We start from the raw sequence: 24,550 nt of genomic DNA, 5'->3' as shown, positions 1-24,550 counted from the left end.
ACAAGGGCTGCAAAGCCCCCAAATCGCCCGGGGGACAATCCGCCGGCATTTCCTGGACGGGGCAGAGCTTTCAGCTTCAGCTCTGCCCCTCCTGACGTCAATCGCCGCACGGATCTCCGCCCTTCTCTGTGAAGGAAGAGTGAGAGGGGCGGGCAGAGGCGGCGATGCGCCGCGATTGTGAAATTCCTTATGCGGCCCAGCCTCATCCTGACTTTGCCTCCTGCGGCCCCCAGGTAAATTGAGTTTGAGACCCCTGCTTTAAAGGATATCTTAGGACTGGGAAAAATTATTAAAAAAACAGAGGGAGCAGGCATGTGCAGCACACGGCCCTCTTGCCCACTGCTCCCCCATTGTGTTTTGCCTGTGCACTGACCACTGATCCAGAAGCAGCTTTGTGGGGTTATTAAAAGAGAACGGAAGGGGATGGAGGCGAACGGAGCGCTAAGGTATCCTTTAAATACAATACCAGTTGCCAGGCAGTCCTGCTGATCTTTCTGGCTTCAGAAGTGTCTGAATCACACAACTGAGACAAGCATGAGAGATCAGTGTGGTCAGACTTTAGCCAGAGAACCTGCTCTGCATGCTTGTTCAGGGTCTATGGCTACAAGTATTGGAGGCAGAGGATCAGCAAGACAGCCAGGCTGCATTCTCTGCCATGGCAGTCAGCTGACACAGCTGAGGGATCAAATTACAAACTTGTGCTTAGTCACAGATGAGGGGTGATTAAACAGGCAGGGTGCATTTCTCTATGTCTCCCGTCTGTCCTGTGCAAGAGTTCAGGACCACTTTAAAAAGGACCACTCCAGTGAAAAAAAGTAAGCAGCTAAAATCTAACAGAGCCAAAAAGGTTAGACTTAGTAACCGCCATTCAGCAATTGGTTTTGAAAACAAAGAAAACCCTGAGAATCCCCCATGAGGAGTCGGGTTAGTCCAAATCCTGTCAGTTGTCAGATTTTAACCGCTAACTTTTTTTGCTGGTGTGGTCCTTTAAAAAGGTAAATAAATACGGCAGCCTCCATTTCCCTCTCAGTCCAGGGGTAAATTATAAACAAGCCTGTGATGTTTCAGGGGTGAATGTCTGGCAATCAACACAGAAATATAGATTTGATGACAGTGTGTAGACACTAAAGTTCAGCGTCTGTTCAGCACAATACAAAGAAAAATCAAACCCTCAGAACTCTCAGACCAAAGGCCGGCCGCTGGAGGAGGAAAACAATTCACAATGAGAAAGCTGCTGATCCAGCACTGCATTCCGAGATTTACAGCAACTCCCAGAGAGGTTTATTAGGAGATCCGCTACCTTCCAACAATGCCCAGCCTTCACAGCAGCCGGGGAAGATATTAACCCGCGCACAGACAATGCCCAGCCTTCACAGCAGCCGGGGAAGATATTAACCCGTGCACGGGCAATGCCCAGCCTTCACTGCAGCCGGGGACGATATTAACCCGCGCACGGGCAATGCCCAGCCTTCACAGCAGCCGGGGAAGATATTAACCCGTGCACAGACAATGCCCAGCCTTCACAGCAGCTGGGGAAGATATTAACCCATGCACAGGCAATGTCCAGCCTTCACAGCAGCTGGGGAAGATATTAACCCATGCACAGGCAATGTCCAGCCTTCACAGCAGCCGGGGAAAATATTAACCCGTGCACGGGCAATGCCCAGCCTTCACAGCAGCCGGGGAAAATATTAACCCGTGCACGGGCAATGCCCAGCCTTCACAGCAGCCGGGGAAAATATTAACCCGTGCACGGGCAATGCCCAGCCTTCACAGCAGCCGGGGAAAATATTAACCCGTGCACGGGCAATGCCCAGCCTTCACAGCAGCCGGGGAAAATATTAACCCGTGCACGGGCAATGTCCAGCCTTCACAGCAGCCGGGGAAGATATTAACCCGTGCACGGGCAATGCAAAGCCTTCACTGCAGCCGGGGAAGATATTAACCCGTGCACGGGCAATGCCCAGCCTTCACTGCAGCCGGGGAAGATATTAACCCGTGCACGGGCAATGCAAAGCCTTCACTGCAGCCGGGGAAGATATTAACCCGTGCACGGGCAATGCAAAGCCTTCACTGCAGCCGGGGAAGATATTAACCCGTGCACAAGCAATGCAAAGCCTTCACTGCAGCCGGGGAAGATATTAACCCGTGCACAAGCAATGCAAAGCCTTCACTGCAGCCGGGGAAGATATTAACCCGTGCACGGGCAATGCAAAGCCTTCACTGCACCCGGGGAAGATATTAACCCGTGCACGGGCAATGCCCAGCCTTCACAGCTGCCGGGGAAGATATTAACCCCCACACAGACAATACCCAGCTTTCACAGCAGCAGGGGAAGATATTAACCCCCGCACGGACAATACCCAGCCTTCACAGAGGCCGGGGAAGATATTAACCTGTGCACAGACAATGCCCAGCCTTCACAGCGGCCGGGGAAGATATAAACCCACGCAGTGCCCAGCCTTCACAGCAGCTGGGGAGGATATTAACCCATGCACAGACAGTGCCCAGCCTTCACAGCAGCCAGGGAAGACATTAACTCAGGCACGGACAGTGCCCAGCCATCGCAGCGGCTGGGGAAGATATTAACCCACGCACAGACAGTGCCCAGCCTTCACAGCAGCCAGGGAAGACATTAACTCAGGCACGGACAGTGCCCAGCCATCGCAGCGGCTGGGGAAGATATTAACCCACGCACAGAATGCCCAGCCTTCACAGCGGCTGGAGAAGATATTAACCCGCGCACGGACAGTGCCCAGCCTTCACAGCAGCTGGGGAAGATATTAACCCACGCACGTGCAATGCCCAGCCTTCACAGCAGCCAGGGAAAATATTAACCTGTGCACGCTGCTGGATTCCCAAGATAAAGGCCTTTTCCAAATATTCCTCTTTTCTGTACTGGAATCCGAGGTCAGCAGCAGAAGGTTAGGTGTGTTTATAATCACAGGGAGACCAGACAGTGAGATCACCATCTCACAGCATAACAAAGGAAGCCAGCGACATGCTGAGAGGCGGCTAGGCCCGGCCCTACACCCAAACACTGGAAACACGCTGACCTCAGTGTCACTTCCCAGCACCACGAAGCAGCAAAGCCAGGGAACAGCACAGCTCTCTGACAAGGAGATCGCTGAAGTCTTGTAGAGGCACTACGTTCTGTTACCGTCACTGATCCATCTTTAGGGAGACAGATCTGGAAATGAGCACTGCACACACACGCTGTTCGGCTATAGCAGAGCAGCACATACTGCCCAATGAAAAAAGGGAGGGGGGACTGCAGGCCATGCACAAGCGAGCAGCCCCCTACAACGCAGTAAGAAGTTAATGGGCTTTTTCTTTACTTGTGTGGCGGCTGTACAAATGCCAGCAGCGCTGGAGCAATTTTTGGGTACCTGAAGTATTTTGAAAAAAAAAAAGAAAAAATTGACCATTAATAAATGTAAACTAATTAAAAGAAAAAAAATCTGATAAAATATTCAGTTTCTCAGATAATAGTCCTCAAATAACTTGTATATAGAGTACAGTAAGAACAGTGCTCAGTAATAAGTGCTTAGGCCACAAAATTGGAAAAAAAAAGAAAGTTATTCATGCTGCTGCAATCAGGGCTGTGGAGTCAGTCCAAAAATCATCCGACTCCAACTCAGTTTATGAAACCTCCAGCTCTGACTCCGAGTACCCAAAAATAGTTCTGACTCCGACTCCACAGCACTGGCTGCAATAAAGCAGTCACCGTATTTTTAACCTCCCCGGCATTTTTTTGTACCGAAATAAGTACAATTTAAGCGTTTCTTTAGAATGTAAGCATTTTTACGGACCGCTTGCATGTTGTGGTCTTGCAAGCATGCATACAATATAATGTTAGCTGATATGGGCAGTAGTGCTGCCCATGTTTTTTTTAACATTTAGAATTTTTAATACTGGATCGAATACAGATGTTTGTATTGCATCCACCACAAAAAAAATAAATAAAATAATGTAATCTGCCACCTGCTTTGATGACGCTGCTTACGCCCGACACCAGGAGGCGCATGCAGCGTCAGAGGAACACACGGTATAAACCTACCAACGAGGATGAATCCTATAGGGACCGCACCACACAAAGTATAATAGGTCAAGAAAAATGAACTTTATTGAAATATGATTGCACACGATTGTGAACACAATTAAAAACACTAGATCCCAGGTAGTCACAATGAATAATGTAGCCAATGGCTATAATAATGAATAATGAATGATACATCAATGATAAAAGCCCAACCCTTCACTCAATCCCCAAATGCAAAATTGGTATACACATTGATGGGAAAGTGACAAGTGCAAAGTGCATGAAGCCTCCTAAGCAATGTATGGACAAGGAGGGTAATGAAGTGCTAATAGTGCAATGAAAATTGAGGTAGAAATGCTGAAGAGTGCGATGTACCTGTCAATTCAGATGTACATGCCAGGTCGAAGCCGCTGCAAGCAGCGAATCGCGAAGGCAGACGTCCCAGGCTGTCGCATCCCTTCCTCCTCCCGCTCTCTACATTGGCGAGTCTTCCTCTGGCGCACTTTTCTTACTTGGTCACACTGACCAGTGTTTCACTTTACTTCCACTTTCTATCTCCTTGCCACACTTTCCGGTCTTGTACATATGAATCTAGTGTTTAGTGTTTTTAATTGTTTTTACAATCGTGTGCAATCATATTTCAATAAAGTTCATTTTTCTTGACCTATTATACTTTGTGTGGTGCGGTCCCTATAGGATTCATCTTTGTTGGTAGGTTTATACATTTGTCTGAATCCTTTTCTGCACACACTTTAATTGATCATTGATATACAAATAAGCTAGGATATATGTACTGGTGCTGCCCTTTTTGTTTGGTGTTAAGAGGAACACACGGTGACGCGATTGCCGAGGGACAAGAAGCACGAACGTGGAAGAACTAAAACGCGGAAACAGTACAAAGCTAAACAGAGCCTCAATTGCTGCACCCCTGCCCACCTGATCAATTACAGCAAGATTCGGCATTTCCAGTCAATATACGATATTGTTATTTGAATCTCAACATTGAACATAAATGGCATAATTATAGAAGATTTTCAAGAGATTTGAGGTAATATATCAACTTTAAACTGCTGTCAATTGCAGTAGCTATCATCCTGGAAACTTAAAAGCCAAAACATTTGTATCTGGCTGAACAAACATTCCTAATAACAGGATAGTGCTGAAAATTTAAACGGTCATTATGTCTCTGTATGGGAGCTGAATGGAGCAGATTTTATGTCACACTGTCATGGTTGCTTGCACACCCTTCATACTAGCATTGCAGCCCTTAAAGGGAACCAGAGATGAACGTTTCACACAAAATAAACATATCAGTTGATAGCTTGTAAAGAATAAATGCTCTACCTGATAATTTTGCCACTCTGGTGTGCCTTTTTTAGTGTTTTTTATCCATTATTGCTCCAGGAAAAATCAAATATGGCCGCCGGCTCATATCCCTTCTCCTTCCGGGTTATATGAGTTGTTCTGGATGTGCTGTCTAGGCTATATGAGACTATGCTGCTATCTAGGCTAAATGCAGCCTTTCATCTATGTGCTTTCATTTTGGTATGATCTGCCTGTAGGAAGTGTCACTGATAATAACTGCAGTTTCATTCCTATGAGAATCTAGTGCACACAGAGCACACAGGGATCATATTACAGCCACAGAGCTTCTCTCTCAGGAGCAGCCCCTCCCAGTCATCACAGCTCTCAGTATGCAAAGCAGGAAATCTAAGCCAGGAGGGGGAAGGCTTGGGCTTGAAAGGACTCCAAAGAAGAGTGACTCAGCTATAATGATTCCAGGTCAAACCTCGACTGAATAGTCGGTGGATTCTTATCACAGTTGCTAATAGACTAATTAAGCAGATAACAATGAAACTAAAAGCAGGGTAGGTGTTTACTGTCATGTTCCCACTGATAAATGTAATAAAATACATGAGGGTGCTTCATCTCTGGTTCTCTTTAAATTGAAAACAAATATATGAAACTCCATGAAAGTTCTATTTACCATTACGACATCTATAATTCGTTATCTAACAAGTCCGTTTTCAGTTCTGGTTTGAAGATCATCTAACGTGAGAGGGATATAGTGGCTCCCATATTTGGTTCCTGTTAAACAGTTGCCAATCCAATCTTGTTCTACATGCTTCTTCAAGATCTATGGTATTAGAGGCAGAGGATCAAGCAGGACAGGCAATTGGTATTTCTTAAAGCGGATCCGAGATGAAAAACTAACTATAGCAAGTAACTTGCCTATGGCCTCAATTCACTAAGATCATGCTGGAGATAATAAGGCAAGAGAAAACTTACCTCCACACGTGAGAGAGTTATCTTACCTCTTCATTCCTTAACCACTTCACCACTGAGGGGTTTTACCCCCTGAGCACCAGAGCAATTTTCACCTTTCAGCGCTCCTTCCATTCATTCGTCTATAACTTTATTATTACTTATCGCAATGAAATGAACTATATCTTGTTTTTTTCGCCACCAATTAGGCTTTCTTTAGGTGGGACATTATGCCAAGAATTATTTTTTTCTAAATGTGTTTTAATGGGAAAATAGGAAAAATGTGGGGAAAAAAATAATTATTTTTCAGTTTTCGGCCATTATAGTTTTTAAATAATGCATGCTACTGTAATTAAAACCCATGAAACGTATTTGCCCTTTTGTCCCGGTTATAAAACCATTTAAATTATGTCCCTATCACAATGTTTGGCGCCAATATTTTATTTGGAAATAAAGGTGCATTTTTTTCAGTTTTGCGTCCATCCCTAATTACAAGCCCATAGTTTATAAAGTAACAGTGTTACACCCTCTTGACATAAATATTTAAAAAGTTCAGTCCCTAAGGTAACTATTTATGTATTTTTTTTAATTGTAAATTTTTTAATTTTTTTTTAATTACAAAAAAAAAAAAAAATGGGGAGTGTGGGAGGTAATGAGTTAATTTTATGTGTAAAAGTCATTTATTTGTATGTGAAAAATGTGTAGGGTGTAGTTTACTATTTGGCCACAAGATGGCCACAGTAACTTTTTGTTTTAATGCGACCTCCAAGCTTCCTTCCGGAAGCTTGGAGGAAGAATAAGGAGGCTGGACACGTGAGTTTTTTCTCACAATGATCGCGCTGCCCATAGGAGAGCAGCTGATCATTGCGGGGCTTAGATCAACGAACGGGAATGGATTTTCCCGTTCATTGATCTCTGGGCGAGCGGGCGGCGGCGGTTTTACTAGCGGCGGGCGGCGTGTTTACGAGCGGGAGCGCGCGCAGCGTCGGGAACGCGGAAAGTACGTGTTTCTCCGTCCCTGGTTTTTAAAGGATGGAAAAAGGGGCGGAGAAATACGTACGCGCGGGGGTAAAGTGGTTAAGTTACCTCTTCTGTAGTTAATTTACCTCCTCTGTAGTTAACCTCCTTGGCGGTTAATTTTTTCTGCAAAAATTGCAGAAATCAATTTTTTTTAAAAAAAAATTATGTTTCATGTAAAGCTACCAGTGTGGTAGCTACATGAAACTCCACTAGCGGGGCACATGTGTCCCTCTAGTTCGATCGTCGCCGGCAACAATAGCAAACAGGGGAACGCGTATATAACGCGATCCCGTTTGGCTTCTCCTGTCGCCATGGCGACGATCGGAATGACGTCATGGACGTCAGCCGACGTCCTGACGTCAGACGTCTCCGATCCTGCCCATAGCGCTGCCCGGAACTCATTGGTCCGGGCAGTGCAGGGCTCTGGCGGGGGGGGGGGGGGGGGGCCCTCTTGCGCTGCTGCGTGCGGTACGCGCGGCTAGCAAAGTGCTAGCTGCGCGTACAGCACTTTACAGTATGAAAATCGCCCCACCAGGGGCTGAGATCTCCCCCTGCGTGGCAGCCAGAGCTCAGCTCTGGCTTACTGCAGGGAGGTTAATTTACCTCCTCTGTAGTTATTTTCACATGCAGCTAATTAACAGCCTGTCTTTAACTCTGGAGTTATTTTAAGGATTGGAGAGTTAATTTAAAGACAGAAGAGTTAACTTTAGGCTTGCCTGAGGTAAAATGTTTCCTGAATACTACATGCCTTATCACCATGGTAACAACTCTAGAAGAGTTATTAAAGACAGGAGATAAGTTTAGTGAATTGAGGCCTATATATCTTATCTAAAGTTTAGATAGTTTACACAGCAAATCTAGCTGCAAGCAGCTTTAATAGAATAAGAATATTTCTTCCTGTGATACAATGACAGCAGCCATTTTGTAAACATTACACAGAGGCAGGCTTATCTGCATCTTGAGCAAAGAAAACGAATCCCCCCCTCCTCCTCCCTCCTCCCCTCTGCCTCTAAAATCTCTGGCTAGTAATACCTTCCCCTCCTCCTGCCCAGACTCAGCTCCCATAAGCCCTTGCTACTGTCTGAAAGTGCCTTGGCTCTCTGAAAACCTATGGGAGTGGCTTATTTAGTTTATAGGGAATTAAGAGCATTAAAACAAAAACAAAAGTATTTGGCTTGAGGAATGCCCTATAAACAATTTGAAAGGAACCCAATTATGCAATGAGTAAAAGTTAATCTCGGATCCACTTTAAGCTCGGGTGGGGGAAGCCTCCGGATCCGATCGAGGCTTTCTTGTCCTCCTGTGTCCCACGCCGGTCTCGCTGTGCCCCTCCGAACAGCAGGGATGTAAATATTTACCTTCTCGGCTCCATTGCAGGTGCAGTATCCGCTCTCCACTCAGAGATAGGTGGAAATACCCGATCACTGCTGGGCCGCCCTATTGCGCAGGCGCAAGTCTCCTGCTCCTGCATAGTAGAGTGGACCCGACAGAGATTGGGTATTTCTGCCTATCTCCGTGCGGAGAGCGTATAGGTTTATAGGCATTCCTAAAGCCAAATAATTTGTTTTAATACTCTAATTCCCTATAAACTAAACAAGCCATGCCCACAGCTTCCCCAGTGCCTTGGCACTCTATGTAGCAAGGGCTTATGGGAGCTCAGTCTGGGCAGGAGGAGGAGGTTACTAGTCATTGATTTCAAAGGCAGATGGGGAGGTAGGAGGAGAGGGGACTGAATTTGTCACATTACACACAGGCAAGCTGATAGCATCTCCAGCCCTCAGCCTGTGACAAACAGAACATGGCTGCCCTCATTGTATCACAGGAATAAATAATCATATACTGTTGAAGCGGTTTGCAGCTAGATATGCTGTGTAAACTATCTAAACTTTAGATAATATATATAGACAAGTTACTTGTTAAAGTTAGTTTTTCATATCAGATCTGCTTAAAAAGAGAGTGTGAAATCGTATCTACTTAGGTACTTAGTTGTGGGGAAAAAAAAAAAAAAAGAAAAGTGCCTGGCTACATGTAATTTCAGCGCAGAATTCCTGAGGTCCAGGAGTGAGAGGCGAGAGCGACAGAAATACAAGAGGCAGAGCATTCATTACTCACAGCACAGCATGCAGCTGTTTGCCTTGTGCAGACACAGGGGTGGGTGGTGGTGGTGGGGGGGGAACTCACACTGTACTGTATGGTATGGTATTTACTTTTGAATCTGCAGACCTGGCATATCTTACATGGCTGTGAATGCAGAACAATGCAAGGCGTATTCCATAACACTGGGAGAAAGTAGGGCAGCAGGGATACGTAGGAGACAGCTGGCGTCACACTTGGATTAGTCTGATCTATGATTACATCACACGGCCACTACTTGTGCTATGTTAATAACAGATTATTCTGGTCTGAACAATAAAACTGGTCAGCTAATGTGTAATTACTATGCCTAATGGATAAAGGTGCACGGACAGTTCTCCCAGAGTGTTGCCACATTCGCTATCCTCTGCTTTGCGTAGGATGAGTAGAGCAAGAATGCTAAATAAAACCAAAGTCCAAATATCTTTTTGCTTGCCAAAAATCATCAGTTTGTGATGTCAGAAAAGCTTCAGTTTGGGAAAGTACACCAGGACACGGCACGACTTCAATCCCTCCTCCCCCCCCCCCCCCACGATTGCTGCTGTATTCCCTATTATCAGAGAAATTAGACTGTGAGCTCCTCCATCAAGGACAGTTAAAGAGAAACCGCAACCAACAATTTAACTTCATCCTAATCAGTAGCTGATACCCCCTTTCCCATGAGAAATCTACTCCTTTTCACAAACAGATCATTAGGGGGCTCTGTATGGCTGATATTGTGGTGAAACCCCTCCCACAGTGTGACGTCAGGACCATGGTCCTGACAGTTTCCTGTCTGTGAACCTCATTGCGTTGTGGGAAATAACAGCTGTTTACAGCTGTTTCCAACTGCCAAAAAGCATGCAGCACCTCCTTCCACTGACATCACCTTCCAGCAGCAAAAATGCCACCATGTGATGCATTTCAGAATGTAAACCAGGGAGAGGAAAGCTTTTACAATGGGCAAACACTGACTAAATCATTTATACGTAATTATTGTAAAAATTAAGATTTTTTTTATTACATTATTTTCATTTAAGTTCCTCTTTAAATACACATTAGCAAATTATCTAAAGCCCCAACACAAGTATGAGGCATGTCACTTGATCCCTCAGACAACACTGCAGGGCCTGTTCTCTTGCTATGTTTGGACAAATAAAGCTCTTGGGCAAATTGTATCTGAATTGCGTCCACCAGAAAATAACCGTTAGCACAGCTGAATAAGCGGACTTCAGCGACGCTGGAGTAACGAGACCCCGCAGTGGTGAGTAACAGAAATCTCTGCCTTGGCAAAGATGAGAGGCAATAAAACCGGTCACAGACTTCAATTACCAAGATCCAGAAGAGGTTAAAATGGACCTAGATTGTAATTTTCATTAATGTTCAATAAAGTTAATGTAAAGTTTTTTCACAACTTTATTAGAAGCAGCGGAAGCCAGGGCAGAAGCATCACTGGGATCGAATCTGCTGCCAATTGTTCGCGCTACACCGCGAATTTCGATCCATTCCGTCCGATCCCGTCGATAGCGCGGAAAATAACCGTTGATCGCCTGCAGGTAAAGAGCGCATCGCTAGCGGCGTTCGAGTGCCCGACGCAATAGAGCTGCAATACATTACCTGCTCCGCCGGCGCGACTCCCGGGTCTCCGCTCTTCTCCGCTCTGGTCTGGTCTCCGGCATGCTTCCCTTCTTCCTGTCCCGACAGGAAGTTTAAACAGTAGAGGGCGCTCTACTGTTTAAAAACTTCCCCCAGACAGGAAGAAGGGAAGCATGCCGGAGACCAGGCCAGAGCGGAGACCCGGGAGTCGCGCCGGCAGAGCAGGTAATGTATGCGGGCGGGGGGGGAGCGACCACCACCACAACAGATTGTTAACGGTTTCAGGCTGAAATCTGTTCACAATCTGTTTGCAGTAAAGGTAGCCATTCGATCCCTCTCTGATCAGATTCGATCAGATAGGGATCTGTCTGTTGGTCGAATCTGATGGCAAATCGACCACTTTAGGCTGCAGCTGCCGAGCTGGGGGGAGGACCGATGCAACAGATGGCGGAGGCTACAGAGCTTTGGAAAACTTCAAAGAAAAAAAAAATGCCACAGTGTTTTTACCAAGGAGGGGCGGATTTCAAAAGAAGAATGATCTGCGGGGGAGCGGGTGAGCTTCAGCCCAGTCACCTGCCGATTCTAATAGAGCTTTACATTACAGGTTTTTAAGGTTACAAGAGGCTTGCATCGAGTCGGTTACCCGCGGGTTACCAGAAATGCGGGTCGGGTACCAATTTCTTTATTTTAATCGGGTTGTGGGTTGGAAGCGGGTTGCGGGTACCAGATTCACCAGAAAGAGGATTGCAGCTCGGGTCCCGGTAGCGGGGCTGAAAATTAGACCCGCAGGGCGACAGGTCAAGTAATCGTGGGTTACCCGAACTGCGGATCAGGTTCGGATACCCGGTTTTTATTTTAATCGGGTTGCGGGTCTGCAGATACCAGAATCACCAGAAAGCGGGTTTCGGGTCTGAAAAATAAAACCTGCGCAGGCCTTTAGTTACAATCTTGGTTGTGGGATTTAAACCTTTGACCAGGGTTTAAATCCCAGCCTAAGCCAGTACGTAAAACAGTAAGGAGTCTTTGGGCAAGGCTCCCTAAAGATCCTAGTCACCTCTGGAGCACACCCCCAGTGGCTGCAGCCCTGAAGCACTATGAGTTTCACCAGGAGGAAAGCGTGATATAAATGTTCTGTGTACCAATACTTCCCAGATAATAACCTCTCTTCTGTGGTCACATCTTTCCTTCTAAACTAGGACTACTGGCTCCTAAAGTTTTACATTTACCCATCCTGTATGAAAGGTGCAAAGAAGGGGCTTGTGAAGAACTACTCAGGTTAGGTCTTTAGGTCTGAATATTTCCAGTAGACATTGCATGCCAATTCACAATGGCCTCAATTCACTAAGCTTACCTCCTGTCTTTATATGCATTAAATGGTACAAAAGTGCAATCAAATGGATAAGTGGGTCTGTTGCAGAAATTATTAAACTGTAGGGATGGTCAAAAACATGCAAATAATTATGGCTTGATGGCGCACAGTATGCAAATGTTATATTCAAATATATGCAGTTTGCAAATGGACCAATCAAATCCACCTATGCTTCCACAATCACAGAAACCCAACAGCCCACACAAACTTTGAATGTTCTATCATGATAACCAAGTAGTAACTTCCTGAAACTTTCTCAAAATAAAGTTGTAAAAAAAAAAAAAATATTTACTGGAAGGGAAGGAACACCAAACATTTGCATGACAGCCTACTACAACATTGGGCCATTCAGATGAAGGACATGCTACAACACGCAGTTCATCGAATGGGCCCCATCACTGTATCACTAGCTACAGGTATACTCGGGGGATGTGTGTATACAGATCCCTTACTACCTGGGATGATATGTTCTGGGGGTCTCGCGTCCCCCCTGCACACCTGGGCGGAGCTACAAACAGCAAATCAGATTTCACCAATTCACATCAATGGAAAAAATGTAAAAGGCTGCCATTCTAACAGTAATCAAGCCAGAGTCCCCACACTCGGCACAGTTGGTCACTTGGTGACCAAGATGATAAAAAGTTCAAAGAAAGTTGGTGGAGCAGAAAACAGCCACTCAAATTCCAGCAATTAATTTTCAATGGGAAACTGTAAACTGCAGCCATTCTTACACTGTTAATGAGTAGGGCTCTCAAACTTGACAATTGGCCACTGAGTGACTGGGATTAGTATTCAGGAAGGTGGGTGGAGCCTATAACAGCCAATCAAAAAGCACCTATTTTCAAGGTGAGTATTTAAATTGCTGCTATTCTTAAACTGTTAATGGCAGAGGCCACAAACCTGGTACAGTCGGTCACGGCGTGACTGGGGTGCAAATTCAGAAAAGAGGCAGGGCCAAAAACAGCCAGACTTGTTTCATTGATAAACGGCTTTCATTCTCCCATTATTGATGACAAGGACCCCAAAGCTCTCTGACTGACTGTGTGCCAAAGTTAGAAAAAGTGGTTGGACACAACAGCCAAATACATCCCCAAGCAGCTCTTAAAGAGGAACTCAGACCAAGAATTGAACTTTATCCCAATCAGTAGCAGATACCCCCTTTTACATGAGAAATCATTCTTTTTCACAAACAGACCATCAGGGGGCGCTGAATGGCTGATGTGGTGAAACCCCTCCCACAGGAAACACACTTGACTGTTTTCGTGCACGTTTTCTGCACAGAAAAACTGAGAACTCAATCAATGGGCTAGTCCACACATAATAGGTTGTTCACGCGCAAGGGAAAAAAAAAAAAAAAAAAAACTGACATTCTGCATCCTGATTCTGCACATTTTCTGCATCAATTACATCAGGTGCTGCGAAAAAACGCGCACGTTTTCCTGCATAGAAACACACTTGGTGTGCAGAAAAAGTATACAGAAAAACGCGCGCAGAAAACTGACAGACAAGTGTATTCCCTGCCTCAGTATGTATTCTTGGCAGTTTCCTGTCTGTGAACCTTATTGCATTGTGGGAAATAGTTGTTTACAGTTGGTTCCAACTGCCAAAAAAGCAGCAGCTACATCACCTGCCCACAGTAAAAAGGTCACCATGTACTAAATGTCGGGAATGTAAATCAGGGATTTAAAATATTTTACAATGGGCAAACACTGACTAAATCATTTATACATAATTATTGTAAAAATTAAGCACTTTTTTTATTACATTATTTTCACTGGAGTTCCTCTTTAAAGAAAATCTGTAATGAAAAGACATCCCCTGGAGGGTACTCACCTCGGGTGGGGGAAGGCTCCGGATCCAATTGAGGCTTCCCCCGTCCTCCGCGGTCCCACGGCGGTGGCGAAAATCCTCACAAAGCCGCGTCGATGTAAGTATTTACCTCTTGCCTCCAGCGCAGGCGCAGTATCCGCTCCCTGCACGGAGATAGGCGAAAATAGCCGCGTCTCCGTCGGGCCGCTCTACTGCACAGGCGCAAGTCTCCTGCGCAGTAGAGCGGACCCGACGGAGATCGGCTATTTCCACCTATCTCCGTGGGAAGAGTTGCAACAGCGCCCCCGCTGGAGCCAGAAAAGGTAAATATTGCACAGCCCGACAATTGTCGCCTGTGAGTTCCGGGGGCTGCAGCGAGACCGCCGTGAGACACAGGAGGACAGGGGAAGCCTCAATAGGGTCCAGAGGCTTCCCCCTACTGAGGTGAGTACCCCCCAGAGGAACTTTTTTCAGTACAGCTTTTCTTTAAGCTAGTAAAAACAACAAAATATACAAACACATGTAGACAGCGTATTTGGGTCTCTAATTACCCGATTTGCAATAATTTGGACACCTCCCCGGGAACGCAGTCAAGGCCATGTTTCCTAAGTCTGCCAAAGATCATCGGATAACCCCGCCTGCTTTACCATGGCACACCCCCAGCTTGTCAGTCACCAATTAGGCCGTGGCTGCTCAGTTGGGGGCTGGCCGTGGCAATGCAGATTTGGGGGGGGGGGGGGGCAGAGCTTTGGCAGAAAATTGAAAAAAACCTGGGACCCGTCCCCCCATCATCATTAAAGGTGCGTACACACCTTTGACTGATGTCGCTCGTCGGCCTTGGGTGGCATTGCTTGGCCGGGCTTTACAGGCACAAAGTCAGCTGTATAGGCATCTACGTTCTGGCATTGGGCAGGGGTGCACACACCTCTGACTATCGTCAAACATCGGGGTTCGGGACACATTCCCCTTGGGCGCTATCGCTGTGCCGGGCTGTACAAACGCCGCGTTATGCTGCTATGCAGGGGCAGAGAGACGTCGGAAAGGCGGGTGAGCGGTGTACACAATGCCATCAGACGGCGCTCAGCCAGGTTGATCTGCCTTGCGGATCGCCTTCAGGGCGGTGGTTGCGGGCTACTGTACAAACGCCCAATTATCGACTGAAGTAGTGGTTATCGGCTTTAATCATGCGTTTGTACGGGACTTTAAGGGACTCTGTAACAAATGTCATTGTGTTTTCTACCATCCTACAGGTTCCTAAACCTATTAAAATGTGCTCTGGCTTACTGCAGCACTTTATACTATCACCATCTCTGTAATAAATCAGCTTATCTTTCCCCTGTTGGACTTGTCGTCCTGTGTCTGGAAGGCTGCCAACTCTTCAGTGTGATCTGCTATGCATGCCCTGTGTGTGTGTGTGTGTGTGTGTGTGTGTGTGTGTGTGTGTGTGTGTGTGTGTGTGTGTGTGTGTGTGTGTGTGTGTGTGTGTGTGTGTGTGTGTGTGTGTGTGTGTGTGTGTGTGTGTGTGTGTGTGTGTGTGTGTGTGTGTGTGTGTGTGTGTGTGTGTGTGTGTGTGTGTGTGTGTGTGTGTGTGTGTGTGTGTGTGTGTGTGTGTGTGTGTGTGTTTTACATTACCCAGCTTTTCTCTGCTCTCTTATCTTTTACAAGCTGGATAAATCCTCTGTTTACATACTGATGAGTCACATACTGCAGAATTACAGACAACGGGGCAGAGCTGTCTGCAAGAAGAAACAAACAAACAGATTGTAACTCTTCAGTGAGCTGCAGGGGGAAATAAACACACAAATGATCTCTTGAGATTCAAAAGGAAGGGTGTATACAGCCTGCTTGTGTATGGATGCATTTTCTATGTGTGGACATACTGTACATCAACCTACTTCCTGTTTTGGTGGCCATTTTGTTTGTTTACAAACAAACTTTTTAAAACTGTTTTTTACTACTTTTAATGCGGCGTGGAGCGGCGAAATTGTGACAGAGGGTAATAGGAGATGTCCCCTAACACACTGGTATGTTAACTTTTGTGCGATTTTAACAATACAGATTCTCTTTAAGGCGTGTACACAATTGTAGATAACATCACCCAACACGATTGTTCATGATCCTTTTTAGTCTTTTCAATGTGGCTATGAGCATCCCTAGATGCCTGGGGACTGCTTGTAAAGGTGGCCACTAAGGTTGCCATTTGTAGCGAAAAATCGTTTGAGCGATCAGAACGTCTGATCGTATTGGTTGTAAATAATCTTTGCTGATGGGGACGATCGTCTGATTGGATTCTCGTCAAACCAAAATTTGGATTTTCTTGTTGGTCGTGGCAGATATGAAGCATAGATTGGTGTGGTGTGATTAGTGTGTGGCACACATCAGATAGATTCCTGTCAGATTCCACTTGACAGGCATCTGACAAATCTGATGGTCGAATCTGCTGAAAATCTATAAGTGTATGGCCACCAAAAATTATGACACTATTTGTTATTAAAGCTGGCTCCTGATTGGACAGTCTAGCTGCTTACGTAATTCTGTACAAATGTGTCCACCCCAACAAAAATTAAAAAGTAAATATAAAAAGCTACAGGGGGCACCAGGAGCAAAAGCACACAAAGGTTATATATTCTAACTCAAGATCAGAGACTGAGAAAGACAAAAGGAACCTGGAAGCAAAGAATTATCAGTGGTATAAATAGAGGCACATTATAGTGTTCCAAGTGAGAAAAAACAGGATATAGATGGCCTGAGCAGCACTGTAAGCAGCTAAAGCTCAATCTACACGATACGATTCTTTGTGCGATTCGATTACGATTCTATTTACGATTCGATTACATCCGACATGTCCGATCCTGATTCGATTCGCCATTGCAAAACAATGGCAAATCGAATAGAATCGAATTGAATCTGGATCGGACATGTTGGATTTAATCAAATCGTAATTGAATCGCACAAAGAATTGTATCGTGTAGATGGGGCTTAAAAGCACAGCACTGGGGGAAAGGCAAATACATGGTGTATCAGACAACAGACAGACCTCTACACAGTGCACAGTCACTAATCAGGAGAAACACACTTAAGCCTGGTACACACTTTCAATTATGATTGGCCCATCGCTGACCAATGTTACCACCTCCGTGTGTGTGGAGGGTGGGGGAATGATAAACAGTGAATGAGAGCCAATTAAAGAGAAACTCCGACCAAGAATTGAACTTTATCCCAATCAGTAGCTGATACCCCCTTTTACATGAGAAATCTATTCCTTTTCACAAACAGGCCATCAGGGGGCGCTGTATGACTGATATTGTGGTGAAACCCCTCCCACAAGAAGCTCTGAGGACCGTGGTACTCCTGGCAGTTTGCTGTCTGTGAACCTTGTTGTATTGTGGGAAATAGCTGTTTACAGCTGTTTCCAACTGCCAAAAAAGCATGCAGCAGCTACATCACCTGCCAACAAAATGTCACCATGTGATAAATGTCAGAATGTAAATAAGGGATTTAAAAGCTTTTACAATGAGCAAACACTGACTAAATCATTTATACATAATTATTGTAAAAATGAAGCACTTTGATACATTATTTTCACTGGAGTTCCTCTTTAAAGGGATACTGTAGGGGGGTCAGGGGAAAATGAGCTGAACTTACCTGGGGCTTCTAACGGTCCCCCGCAGACATCCTGTGTTGGCGCAGCCACTCACCGCTGCTCCGGCCCCGCCTCCGGTTCACTTCTGGAATTTCTGACTTTAAAGTCAGAAAACCACTGCGCCTGCGTTGACGTGTCCTCAATCCCGCTGATGTCATCAAGAGCGCACAGCGCAGGCCCAGTATGGTCTGGGCCTGCGCAGTACACTCCTGGTGACATCAGCAGCGACTGATTTTTTTTTGTTTTTTATCATTTTTTTTCTAATAGTTCAATGGTGTGTGAAACACTATCAATTTCTCGATTTAAAGACTCAAGTAATTGTTTTAGAGCTGTCGATTTTTTTCATCATTGGGGGAAAACATGTAACATGTGTGATATATTAAGTCAGATTTTCAAATTATAAACTTTAAAGAATTTATTAATTGAAATAAAAGTGTGTGGCCTTTAGGTGAACTGTGACCAAGTATAAACATGGAGAGAATTAAATTAAAGAAAACACTACTAATATTTCAGGAATACTAATCTCAGTACAATAGTTGAAGTACCAGTGAAGTCTCAGCATAGCTTGAAATGTCACGTTTGTATACACTTTTGATAATATAGCCCTTGTATACAGATGAAGTCATCAGGTCACACATTCTTCATATCACAGTCACACACAGTCACAGTGACTAAGTGGTTAAAGCATCTTGCTTAGTCTTAAAGTGGACCTGAACTCTTATGGTGCGTACACACATGCGACTATAGTCGTTTGTAACGATCGTTCCCCGATCTTTACCAACGACGATCGTTACAAAAAACGAACCACCGACTATTAAGGCAAACGACGAACGAGCCAAATCGCTACAAAAGAAAGTTCTGTCTCGGCGGATTTTAACCAACCACGATCGTTTGCAATAGTACATCGTTGGAAACGATCGTTCGTACTAGGCTTGACATGCGCATTTCACTATTTCTCCATGGAACTTCTCATTTTTATGCGCAGGCGCAATAGTTGCTTTCTGTGATGCAACGTTCGTTCTAACGATCAGATCGTTACACACATTTTAAAACTACCTTTACTTAGGTCGTTCTTACATCAATTAAAAGTTCGTTCGTCGTTCTTAACGAACGATCGTTGTCGCATGTGTGTACGTAGCATTACACAGGACAGAAGGAAAACAGAGAGGAATGCACCCTGTGTGTATTTCAAGAGTTTAGCCTGTCTAATACCCCCTCATCTGTGTCTAATCACTAGTTGTAATTTGATCTCTCCCTGTGTCAGCTTATTGTCACGGCACATAAGCTAATTTGAAAGCACAGGATGTTAGCAATATGTCTGCTTCCATGAAAGCAGGAAGTAGAAACACTGCAGATTTATTGCAGAATTTGTATAGGCTGTTAAGAAATGTTTTTCTTTAAAGGTTATTATGCTGTTGCTTATCTTTTAGAGCAGAGAGGAATCTCAGGTCCGCTTTAAGCTCAGTTGTATTCCATGACACTATCTGCATGGAGTTTGTATGTTCTCTCCATGTTTCGTTTTTCCAACAAAATACAAGTGGGTTTATTGGTCACAGACTATGGTAGGAATATTGGGTAGTGACTCTGGGCAGTAAGCTACTTTCAGGCAAAGTTAGTGACATTAACAATTCAGCATACTCTAATGTGCAGCAGAAGAAGTCAGTGCTATATAAATGAATAATAATATACTTGAATTATATTACCCAATCTATAAATCAGGGCTGAACAGATCGCAGGTAGCCAGGGGATGCCTAAACTACAGCTCATCCTAGCTACTGAGTTTATTTTTGACTGTTATCAGTGAAGTCCTAAATGATATGTAAGTTTGTCCACTCTAGCTATAAATGCTTTGCCTATGGATGTCATACACACATCTGTAGACTCAGATGCCATATGTTTATAAATGTAGTTACATGTCCAGCTAGGTACACATGTATGTCCCCAGATACACACTCAAGGCTAGGGATACATGTACATCCCCAGATACACACACAAGGCTAGGTACACATGTACGTCCCCAGATACACACACAAGGCTAGGTACACATGTACGTCCCCAGGTACACACACAAGGCTAGGCACACATGTATGTCCCCAGGTACACGCACAAGGCTAGGCACACATGTATGTCCCCAGATACACACACAAGGCTAGGCACACATGTATGTCCCCAGATACACACACAAGGCTAGGCACACATGTATGTCCCCAGATACACACACAAGGCTAGGCACACATGTATGTCCCCAGATACACACACAAGGCTAGGCACACATGTATGTCCCCAGATACACACACACACACACACAAGGCTAGACACACATGTATGTCCCCAGATACACACACACACACACACACACACACACACACACAAGGCTAGACACACATGTATGTCCCCAGATACACACACACAAGGCTAGACACACATGTATGTCCCCAGATACACACACACACACAAGGCTAGGCACACGTATGTCCCCAGATACACGCACAAGGCTAGGCACACATATGTCCCCAGATACACGCACAAAGCTAGGCACACATATGTCCCCAGATACACGCACAAGGCTAGGCACACATGTATGCCCCCAGATACACGCACAAGGCTAGGCACACATGTATGCCCCCAGATACGCACACATGTATGTCCCCAGAAACACACACAAGGCTAGGCACACATGTATGTCCCCAGATACACACACAAGGCTAGGCACACATGTATGTCCCCAGATACACACACAAGGCTAGGCACACATGTATGTCCCCAGATACACACACAAGGCTAGGCACACATGTATGTCCCCAGATACACACACAAGGCTAGGGATACATGTATGTCCCCAGATACACACACACAAGGCTAGGGATACATGTATGTCCCCAGATACACACACACAAGGCTAGGGATACATGTATGTCCCCAGATACACACACACAAGGCTAGGGATACATGTATGTCCCCAGATACACACACACAAGGCTAGGGATACATGTATGTCCCCAGATACACACACACAAGGCTAGGGATACATGTATGTCCCCAGATACACACACACAAGGCTAGGGATACATGTATGTCCCCAGATACACACACACACAAGGCTAGGGATACATGTATGTCCCCAGATACACACACACACACACACACAAGGCTAGGGATACATGTATGTCCCCAGATACACACACACACAAGGCTAGGGATACATGTATGTCCCCAGATACACACACACACAAGGCTAGGGATACATGTATGTCCCCAGATACACACACACAAGGCTAGGGATACATGTATGTCCCCAGATACACACACAAGGCTAGGGATACATGTATGTCCCCAGATACACACACACAAGGCTAGGGATACATGTATGTCCCCAGATACACACACACACAAGGCTAGGGATACATGTATGTCCCCAGATACACACACAAGGCTAGGGATACATGTATGTCCCCAGATACACACACACACACACACACAAGGCTAGGGATACATGTATGTCCCCAGATACACACACACACAAGGCTAGGGATACATGTATGTCCCCAGATACACACACACACAAGGCTAGGGATACATGTATGTCCCCAGATACACACACACACACAAGGCTAGGGATACATGTATGTCCCCAGATACACACACAAGGCTAGGGATACATGTATGTCCCCAGATACACACACACACAAGGCTAGGGATACATGTATGTCCCCAGATACACACACACAAGGCTAGGGATACATGTATGTCCCCAGATACACACACAAGGCTAGGGATACATGTATGTCCCCAGATACACACACACACACAAGGCTAGGGATACATGTATGTCCCCAGATACACACACACAAGGCTAGGCACACATGTATGTCCCCAGATACACACACAAGGCTAGGCACACATGTATGTCCCCAGATACACACACAAGGCTAGGGATACATGTATGTCCCCAGATACACACACACACAAGGCTAGGGATACATGTATGTCCCCAGATACACACACACACAAGGCTAGGGATACATGTATGTCCCCAGATACACACACACACACACACAAGGCTAGGGATACATGTATGTCCCCAGATACACACACAAGGCTAGGCACACATGTATGTCCCCAGATACACACACAAGGCTAGGGATACATGTATGTCCCCAGATACACACACACAAGGCTAGGGATACATGTATGTCCCCAGATACACACACACACACAAGGCTAGGGATACATGTATGTCCCCAGATACACACACACAAGGCTAGGGATACATGTATGTCCCCAGATACACACACACACACAAGGCTAGGGATACATGTATGTCCCCAGATACACACACACACACACAAGGCTAGGCACACATGTATGTCCCCAAATACACACACACACAAGGCTAGGCACACATGTATGTCCCCAGATACACACACACAAGGCTAGGGATACATGTATGTCCCCAGATACACACACACACACAAGGCTAGGCACACATGTATGTCCCCAGATACACACACACAAGGCTAGGGATACATGTATGTCCCCAGATACACACACACACACAAGGCTAGGCACACATGTATGTCCCCAGATACACACACACACGGCTAGGCACACATGTATGTCCCCAAATACACACACACACAAGGCTAGGCACACATGTATGTCCCCAGATACACACACACAAGGCTAGGGATACATGTATGTCTCCATAAAGTATAACACAAAATACATGTTTATGCCCCCATGTTGTAGTGACGTCACACACAGGTATATCTGTATATACAGAGGGAGAAGACGAGCCGCTAGGGATACACACAGCTGTATTCACATACAGTGTACACAGCCCCGGTCACGCAGGCCAAGCAGTGATGACGTCACACACGGAGAGTTACGCGGGGCAGGCGGTGATGACGTCACACGCAGGTATAGATCAGGTATATGTGTATATAGTGAACGGACCCCATACACACGCAGTACAAGGCGCAGGCGGCCCGGGCTGTGATGACGTCACACATAGGGGTGTCTGGTGGGCCCAGGTGGGGAGGTGAAGGTTGTGGGGGGGTTACCTGGTAGGGGGGCGGCGGCTCGTGCTCGCCCTCTGGCCCCTCCCCGTAGCTGGCCCGGTCGGACTGGGACTCGTGAAGGAGGGAAATGTCATCCGATGTGGGAGACTTCAGGCAGTTCCCCATGTCGCCTCCTCTCCAGCTCTCCTCCTCTGACACCCGAATCACCCGGCCGCCATTCCTCAGCGACGCCGCGTGACGTCACTGCCAGCCAGCCCCGCCCCTGCCTCCCTGTGTGTCTGCGAGGAGAGCGGAGTCACGTGCCGCAGGCCGCCCCGCCTCTGCTGGAAGATTCCCGTGACGTCACCGCATTCCTTGTCACTGTATTGTTCCTGCATTTGTCTGTTTATACCTGTCTGACACTGCACTGTGCTCCTGCCTCACGCTGCACTGTGTGCCCAGGGGCGTAGCAATAGGGGTTGCAGAGGTAGCGACCGCACCGGGGCCCTTGGGCCAGAGGGGCCCCGAAGGGCCCTCCCCCAACTACAGTATTAGCTCTCTATTGGCCTGTGCCCATAATAATGACTTCTATAGATACTTTGAATACTGGTTATCCTTAATAAACTGTTTCCCATGCTTTTCTTGCACCTCTGACACTGTAGTTGCCATTGGCAGGTTTTGGTGCGCCGTATCAATTGTTATGTATAGAGTGCTTTGGGGGGCCCCATTGTCAAACTTGCACCGGGGCCCACAGCTCCTTAGCTACGCCACTGTGTGTGCCCCTGTCTGACAATGCACTGTATATCCCTGCACTGTGTGCTCCTGCCTGACACTGCACTGTATATCCCTGCACTGTGTGCCCCTGTCTGACAATGCACTGTATATCCCTGCACTGTGTGCTCCTGCCTGACACTGCACTGTATATCCCTGCACTGTGTGCTCCTGCCTGACACTGCACTGTATATCCCTGCACTGTGTGCCCCTGCCTGACACTGCACTGTATATCCCTGCACTGTGCTCCTGCATCACGCTGCACTGTGTGCCCCTGTCTGACAATGCACTGTATATCCCTGCACTGTGTGCTCCTGCCTGACACTGCACTGTATATCCCTGCACTGTGTGCCCCTGTCTGACAATGCACTGTATATCCCTGCACTGTGTGCTCCTGCCTGACACTGCACTGTATATCCCTGCACTGTGTGCTCCTGCCTGACAATGCACTGTATATCCCTGCACTGTGTGCCCCTGCCTGACACTGCACTGTATATCCCTGCACTGTGCTCCTGCCTGACACTGCACTGTATATCCCTGCACTGTGCTCCTGCATCACGCTGCACTGTGTGCCCCTGTCTGACAATGCACTGTATATCCCTGCACTGTGTGCTCCTGCCTGACACTGCACTGTATATCCCTGCACTGTGTGCTCCTGCCTGACACTGCACTGTATATCCCTGCACTGTGTGCCCCATGCCTGACACTGCACTGTATATCCCTGCACTGTGTTCTCCTGCCTGACACTGCACTGTATATCCCTGCACTGTGTGCTCCTGCCTGACACTGCACTGTATATCCCTGCACTGTGTGCCCCTGCCTGACACTGCACTGTATATCCCTGCACTGTGTTCTCCTGCCTGACACTGCACTGTATATCCCTGCACTGTGTGCCCCTGCCTGACACTGCACTGTATATCCCT

General features: G+C 46.3%; 1 protein-coding gene across 1 annotated transcript in view; it reads right to left on the bottom strand.

The window, feature by feature from the left end:
• Nucleotides 1-23,139, bottom strand: part of RNF11 (ring finger protein 11) — a 57,744-nt gene extending 34,605 nt beyond the window's left edge. The window contains exon 1 of the mRNA XM_068239064.1: nt 22,920-23,139. Within this exon, the coding sequence (XP_068095165.1) occupies nt 22,920-23,042 (123 nt within the window). The 5' untranslated portion in view covers nt 23,043-23,139. The remainder of the gene's footprint in view (nt 1-22,919) is intronic.
• Nucleotides 23,140-24,550: the final 1,411 nt, after the last annotated feature.

This window comes from Hyperolius riggenbachi, chromosome 6, assembly GCF_040937935.1.
Source record: "Hyperolius riggenbachi isolate aHypRig1 chromosome 6, aHypRig1.pri, whole genome shotgun sequence".
NCBI classification, from domain to species: domain Eukaryota; kingdom Metazoa; phylum Chordata; class Amphibia; order Anura; family Hyperoliidae; genus Hyperolius; species Hyperolius riggenbachi.
The sequence above is the reverse complement of the archived record's forward strand: the minus strand, read 5'-3'. Positions and strand labels throughout refer to the sequence as shown.